The 8,355-nt window shown below is 40.3% G+C and overlaps 1 protein-coding gene across 1 annotated transcript in view; it reads left to right on the forward strand.

Moving 5' to 3' along the window:
• LOC108797154 (dynein beta chain, flagellar outer arm-like) overlaps nt 1-8,355 on the forward strand; it is a 337,005-nt gene that overhangs the window by 296,144 nt on the left and 32,506 nt on the right. The window contains exons 91-92 of the mRNA XM_018568726.1: nt 773-950; nt 4,671-4,827. Coding sequence (XP_018424228.1) covers nt 773-950; nt 4,671-4,827 — 335 coding nt within the window. The remainder of the gene's footprint in view (nt 1-772; nt 951-4,670; nt 4,828-8,355) is intronic.

Consider the following 8,355-nt stretch of genomic DNA (forward strand, 5'->3'; position numbering starts at 1 on the left):
TTCCCCCCCCCCCGCTCCCCAGGGGGGGGGGGGGGGGGGGGGGGGGGGGAGCTGCTTGTGAGGAGATTCATCATGTGAGCTGTCACCAGGCTCATACTTTCTTTTGAGTTTCAGCTCACATGCTGAATCTGGTCAGACAATCACAAAGGACATGGCTTCTACATTTGAAATACAGTTGTTTTTTTATGTAGATTGTTGTAAACTTGATGTTTGTTGTAGATTTTGTTGTAAAGCTGTTGTAAGTAGTTTTGATAATTCCGAGCATTACAGAGGAGATTACAAGCAGTGAAACTGTCACAGTGTGTATAGTAAGGAGAGGGAGGGGGAGTGGGGAGGAGGCAGCTGTGTGCAGTGAGAGATGATTCCTCTCTGGTTCATGGGAGTTGTAGGCAAAGAAAGATGTGCACGTGACCACAATCAATGTGCACGGCTCTTACTAAATGACAGGAACTGTGAGTGGAGAGAAGAGACACAGGAGTGAGCACAGCAGACTTTCGAAAGGGATTAAAATAATAATTTATTTTAAAACATAAATGGGGCATTGTGTAGGTGTATATGAAGAGAAAACAAGCTGAGGGTTTTGTGCAGATTTAATGTTATTCTCATTGTTTGCTAATGTGAACTGTTATCAACAGATTTTGTATTAATTTCTTTGGATTACATTTTGCCAGTTTATAAATAGACAACTTACATTTTCAGTAATTGTACATGTCTATGTTTGTTTGCAATGTGCTATGATACAATTTATTCACAATAATGGTTTTGCATTTAGGCCCTTAATGCCATCCTTTCCACCTATGAGAGAACAAAAGCCTGTAATAACAACTTTTATGATGCCATGGCGGAGGAAGTAAACTCCATATATTCTGGACTCTCGCTAACATCTGTGGATGCAAATTACATTGGAGCTCTAGTGCAGGAGATCATCTCAGCTACCTTTCATGAAAAAGGTAAGCAACATAATAAACAAGAATGCAGGCATAATATTCTCAAGAATTGTGCATATTTATTACCTATTATTTTCTAGTGCTGACAGGACTATGCAGAAGTTAGACTTCCAAACAGAACAGGACTTGTTATAAATAGATATACTGTGACTGTCAAAACGGTTTCAATTGACAGACTAGGATTATAGTTCAATACAGAAAAAAAAACACCTGCATAAAACTTGCTAAATGAGGGACAGCCTGATCAGCAGCAAATTATGTTGCTAATTTGCCTAACAAATGTCCCTCGGTGTTGCAGCCTATTTCCCTATGCCTCTTGACACTGGTTTTAAAGGTAAAGAAGTATATTTTTAGCATGGCTTAGTCATGTGATCACTTACACGCAACAGCCATGAGCAACTGTGAGTTTATTTGTTTAGGTTACTGTGACCCTGTGACCCTGAACACATTTTTATACCTTCATTTGCAGGCTTGAGCAGATGATCTTACAGTTCATCTACAGTGAAGCACGTTTTCATTTTTTACAACACAGAGATTAATGTTTGGACTATAACAGGCAGATCCTCACTTAGCCATAACTTCAAGGAAGTAACTGTATCTACAGAACAATAACAGGTAACACTCTGCAGTGAAATTTGGAAAAATCCCTGCAGAGTGTATACCTGGCTGGGAGAGGATTGTAGGATTATTATTTTTTTCAAACCTGGCATTCTGTACTGAGAAAACATAGTGGCTGCCATGACCTTGCCTTCTGAAAATGCTAGTTCAGTATTCACTAAGTAAAAAAACTGTGGAAAAAAAACAAATTCACACATTAAAAGTGCCGATTTTAAATGAATTGTAGAGACTGTAACCATAGTGACTGTGCCTGTTGGCAAGATGTTCAACTGCAGGATTTAGCAAACTTCCCAACCCCGTCCTAAGTCCAGTTGGAATGAAAGTACAAAAGTATACGAATAGCACAGCCTGCCACTGGGCTAGGGAAATTAGAGGTTAACTTGAGGTGACAATCCATCAAATTTCCTACCTACCACTGCTAGCATATAGCAGGTACTTTGTGCTAATTGCATGCAATCTGATTATATCTACTGAGCACTCAGGTACCCAAAATCCCAGGAGTACTATGGTTTACAAATATTGACCAAAATTGTCAGCAAAAAATCTAGTCAAGCTCATTCTTACCACATACAGCATGATTCCTGGGACTCAGGGTATCCAGGTGCTCTGAAGCTAAGCTGAGCTGACAGGCACATACCATTAGGTGCCTATCATGTGTGCCTAAGGTGAAGTTCACACTTCTTGTTAATTAATTATGTTAGAATCAACAAGTTACACTGTTGGTTAAAAAATACATCTTGATATAGAGTCACATTGAAGTTCCAGACAAGGCAGCTTAGATCACATGATCTCTGTGCTCTGGCTATGGCTATGATCTGGCTACCAATCTTTGGAGATCAAATATATCCACTCCTTGTATATAGATGACTGCTAACTGCATTTAGAAACAATGTTTAATAAGATTTGATAAGATTGTTTATATTAAATGTAACTTTTTTACATATACATAAAGATATTAAAAAGACTGTAGTTCCTCTTTAAAGCTACTCTCTGGGCTGCTCCACCACCTCAATTTACCCTTCTATAACTAATCAGGGGCATAAAAAATAGATACCTAAATGCTCCATTTACTCACCTAAATCTGTGGCATGTGACATTCCGGTGCCTAGTCTTCTCTCTTTGTGCACAAAATTTTGGGTCCTTCTTTGGTTGTTCACATAATTGCCTGCATGATGTGAACTCTACCTATTGGTTGTCTGGCAGCAGGGTCCTCTCAGGATCCAGATAAGTGATTGCAGTGATGACAAGGGCCCAGCATATCTGCAGCACTGGATTACTAGTCCCCTGCACCAGTATATGCTCCTGGTGAGGAAGTTGGATGGGTGTAGAGAGAAGGGGCAGTTGTTTAATTTTTGTCCAGAGATGGGCTTTAAAGCTTTATAGCTATTTTAAGAAATCAAAGCTGCAGTAAAAGCAGATCAATTGTATGCATTGTTCTCTCAGTGCTGCCTAACAGGACTCATGAAAGTTTGTTGTGCATATCTTCCCCCCTCACATTTTTCCACCCTTGGTCCCTACTGTTCTTGTTAGAGGTAAGGTAAAATATTTCTAGTATGTAGCCAACAAATTACTAGTTCTGCTTCAACTCAAAATTCTATGTATTGCAATCTACAGCTACGTGTTCTGCTCAACCTGCCAAGTGTAGAAGAAACCTAGTTGTGCTACAGAAACCTGACCATTAAAGCATGATTAGTTGTTAAGCAAGCTTTGCCATTTTGTTTTGTGAAATGGTCAGAACTGAGTGCAGAGAATTACCATGCTCTTAAATAAATCAAGAAAAACTGTTTGTAAGTTCTTTTATGCTTACTTTTCATTTTAGTTCAGAGTGCTTTTCAAGCTGTTGAACTAAGGTTGCCCCAGAAGTGTAGAGACTTTTTGTAATGTCTTGTAATCATTAGCCTGATTTATTTGCTCAGCTTTACAATATCTTATTGTTATTCTGGTAATATAGATATACTTCAAGATGAATAAGAACTTAACAAAATACATGGCAGATTTATTGGTCCTGTGTGATACTGTCAGTCAGCATTTCTACACACGTAGTGCAAAATCAATTCTGAAATCGGTTTTGTGAAATGTAAAGCTGCCTGGAATTAAACATTACTATCCATTCAGCTTTCAATTGCATCTTGCTTTTAAGGAATAAATAACACATTGTCCTTGTAAAAGCTATCATTATTTTTCCTTAGAGCCATCAAATGGAAGCTGCACTGCATTTGATCCACGTTTTAAAGGACTGGTTGGAAAAACTAAAAGCAACTCTTGCTATGCAGATTTATTTTGTGTAATTAGCTACAATGGAAGCCATGCACAGTAAATCCAGGCTAGGGTTTCATATATCCAATCTACTTGATTTCAGGAGGGAAGCAATATGTATCACTTCACTTATAGCTGTCAATTGTGTGTTCTTGGACCTTACTCAGCTGTTAGTAGCAGTTAGTAGTAGGCTGTCGGCCGGCCAATTGCCAGCTTTGGCTTCCACCTCGGCTCAGTTAAGCCGAAGCATATGCCTTCGGCTTGACTGAGCCGCTCGGCCAACTTCGGGAGCTGTACGGGCTAAAAAGAATGAATAGCCCGTACAGCAGCCCTTCGGTTCTACTGAACCAAAGGTGTCCTGGGGCCGAAGCGAGGCGAAGGATCAGCCAAAGGGTCAGCCGAAGCTACTGCTAGATCCTAGCCAGCTTTGTGAATAACCCTCATAATGTCTTAGGAGATAATGCTGAATCCACAGCCTGTTATTGACTTTTCCCTGAATTCTCAGACAACTCTGGATTGAGACAACCAAAAAATGTTTTAAGACAATTCCCCATTGTAATCTTAGCAGGGATGATGCCTGTTCCAGAGCAAGTGGTAAATTGCTGACCTAAAATTCATGTGCATGTATTTACCTCATTCATCATTTCCATCTTTATATATTGCTCTTACTGCTCTGATAATGTTTTGTAAATGAAACTATTTGGATGCTTCAAAAAATCCCACCAACACAGCAGGGAAAACCTGACAGAGATTCTGTGCAGATGTGAAAGCTGAATTGGTGTATAGTACAGCAAAGGGTAATATACCAAATGTAATCACTGTGTTTTGTATGGTGTTGTTGCTTTACAGAATTTATTGCCATCAACCATCTTATCATTCCTATTCCACCTGCTGATGTGGACCCTGAACACTATTCTAGCTGGTTGATTGACAACATGCAATCAAAGAATATTCAGAAAGATTCCTTCTTGCCAAGTACTGCTGAGAAAGCTGCAGAGAATGCATAGTAAGTTGTATATAGAATGTATATATCCTTTATTTTTTCATCGCTTTTACTTTTTTAACTACTTTGGCACCACAGTCCTTCTCCAAATGGTGTGGGTCTCCCTCAGAATTCATACCAGTATTGTATTTGGGGAAACCCCACTCCATTTTTCACAAACAGAAGAAAGCTATCCTGGAAATGTCATTTAGTACCATTTTTTTTTCTTAATGTCACTTTTGCAGAAGTACATTGTGCACTGCTTCACATGCTGATTTAAAGGAGAACTATGGGGTTAAGGCTTTTCCCCATAGTTCTCCTTAGGGTAACGGGAGGACACAAACTAGCGGCCTCCCGTCACCCTAGGCTCAGTATACTGCGAGCTGTAGCTCGCGGTATACTGAGACGCCGCAGTATACAGCTCGCGGTATACTAAGACGATGCAGCTGAAGTGGATCCCGACAATTATGTCTGGATCTGCCCAGCTGCGTGACTGACAGCTGGCTCTGCCTGTCTAGAGGCAGAGCCAGCTGTACCCGCCCCCTCCCCGTCCGTTCCGCCAGTCAGTGCTGGCGGATCGGAGCGGGGAGGGGGAAATCCAGCCCCTCCCCTGTCACGGCAGAGAGCTGTGACAGGATCGAGAGGTGAGCGAACGCCGGTATGTGTTCGCTCACCTCCCGATCTACTGAGCCGACCTGTGACAGTTTCATTGTCACAGGTCGGCTAGAACTATGAGGTGAGTGAAAAGCACTCACCTCATAGTTCTCCTTTAAGGCATTGGCGAAGAATGCCAGTGACAGGAATTGTGTATTTTGAATGCTGCCTTTAATGCTGCAGGTGCAGCTAAAGTTTTTCATGACTTGTATGCAAGGTTGTGCACCTTAAGTCATGTTATGGTTCAACAAAAACCACTAATAGAATGCACTATAAGCGACATCATGCAATGGAGGGCCCATTCACACTGTGCTTTGTGCTAATTGCACAGTATCCATTTGTTTAGCAAACACTATTGCACAATGGACCTAGCATGCAGTACCATGTGTTGCATTGCAATGATTCTCAATGGCACGCCAATCGCACCTCAGAGCAGCAGTGCAATGCACAGTATACAAAATGTCTTGCATTATTACGTTGGGGTTGGAAAAAGTAATGCATACGCTGTGCTTGTGTGATAGTGTGCACTAAACGCACAGATAATGGGCAATTGGCACAATGCAGCAGTGTAAATGGGCCCTTAAGGCTTGGTGTTGCCAAGTCTAACTCTGCTGCTCCACATGAGTGCCATTATGGCAAAAACAGCCCTTCTTCTAAATAAGAAACAGGCAAATATTACAATACAATTCATGGAACATCTATGTAATTGGTGTATGCATTAGTTGCATAAATGCATGTATTTAAACATACAACCCCAATTCCAAAAAAGTTGGGACGCTGTGTAAAATCTACATAAAACAGAATGCAATGATTTACAAGTCTCGTAAACCCATATTTTATTCACAATAGAAAATAGAAAACATATCAAATGTTTAAACTGAGAAAATGTGCCATTTTAAGAAAAAAATAAGATATTTTGAAATTAATGGCAGCAACACATCTCAAAAAAGTTGGGACTGGGCAACAAAAAGCTGACAAAGTGGTACTAACAAGTAAGAGCTGGAAGAACTAATTAAGTTAATTGGCAACAGGTCTGTAACATGACTGGGTAAGAGCATCTTAGGGAGTCAGAGTGTCTCAGAAATAAAGACAGGCAGAGGTTCACTAATCTATGAAATGCTGCATCTAAAAATTGTCAACCAATTTCAGAATAATGCTCCTGAACATAAAATTTCAAAGACTTTAAATATATAATTATCTACAGTACATAAATCATCAAAAAATTCAGCGAATCTGGAGAAATCTCTGTGCGCAAGGGACAAGGCCGAAATGCAATAACAGATGCCCATGATCTTCCGGCCCAGAGACGGCACTGCCGTCTCAGGGCCGGAAGATGTGGTCAGACGAATCAAAATTTTATATTCTTTTTGGCAACCATGGGCGTTGCGTCCTTTGGACCAAAGAGGAGAGGGACCTTCCGGATGGTTATCAGCACTCAGTTCAAAAGCTTACATCTCTGATGGTAAGGGGGTGCATTAGTGCATATGGAATGGGTAGCTTGTACATCTGAAAAGGCCCCATCAATGCTGAAAGATATATCCAGGTTTTAGAGCAGCATATTCTCCCATCCAGCCAACGTCTTTTTCTGGGAATGCCTTGCATATTGTAGCAGGACAATGCTAAACCACATACTGCATCTATGACAACAGCATGGCTTCATAGTAGAAGATTCCGGGCAATTACCTGGCCTGCCTGCAGTCCAGACCTTTAATCAATTAACAATATTTGGTGCATCTTGAAACGAAAAATACAACAAAGAAGGCCCAGGACTGTTGAACAGTTAGAATCCTATATCAGGCAAGAGTGGGACAACATTCCTCTCCCAAAACTCCAGCAACTGGTTTCCTAGGTTCCCAGATGTTTACAGAGTGTTGTTAAAAGAAGAGGAGGTGCTACACCGTGGTAAACAAGGCCCTGTCCCAACTTTTTTTGACATGTGGTGCTGCCATCAACTTCAAAATGACTTTATTTTTTTCTGAAAATTGCAAATTTTCTCATTTTAAACATTTGATATGTTTTCTATTTTCTAGTGTGAATTAAATATGGGTTTATGAGATTTGCAAATCAGTGCATTCTGTTTTTATGTAGATTTTACACAGCGTCCCAACTTTTTTGGAATTGGGGTTGTACATTATTATCTGGCTTTCTTTGGTTATGATATTGGGAAATCATGCAATATGTTTTCTAGTGTCCCTTGTGTTCACAGGATACATATTGCCCAGTGGTTGCCATAATCCCAGTGATAAACATTTCTTGTACATATTGTTTTAGATGCTGCTTAGAATTTCTCGAGAGACAAAAGCCCATTTGTACTTATCCATTCTGAGTGATGCATGGCTCGCTGAGCATTACATTGCGTGTGGCAGTATGTTTAATTTAAAGCGGTGTTAGAGAGGTGAATATAAGCACAGCACTTACTTTAGTAAAGATAAGTACTAGACACTAGTGTATATATCCAGATGAGAAAAATCTATTATGCATGAATTGAAACACAGGGGTTCATTCTGTGTGATGATTTCATATTGGTCGGGATTGTTTTGTTTCAATCTTAGCTATACAACAGATAGAATTTGTATTTAATGCATGATGAAGGCTTATGCCACAACTCCATAGAAGGCTCCATCTGAGGGCTTGTTTATGTCGGGGACACTGCCATGCATAGCTCTCCATTCTCCTCCATGGGGCAAATGCAGAGACATGTGGAAGCTCTTTGTTTTTGAGAAGGACCCATCAACCTGAATAAAGAAACTCAGGTTAATGCATGACAACAGTTGGCCTGAGGCGGGTTGTAAATTTTACCAGCACCTATAAAGGGTAGAATGAGGTCTCCATTGCATAAAAAGGTAAGGACCAGACTACATTGTACAATCACATTCATCTTTTCATTGTGGTGAATAT

The sequence above is a fragment of the Nanorana parkeri genome, unplaced genomic scaffold, assembly GCF_000935625.1.
Source record: "Nanorana parkeri isolate BGI_ZX_2015 unplaced genomic scaffold, ASM93562v1 scaffold1235, whole genome shotgun sequence".
Classification (NCBI taxonomy): Eukaryota; Metazoa; Chordata; class Amphibia; order Anura; family Dicroglossidae; genus Nanorana; species Nanorana parkeri.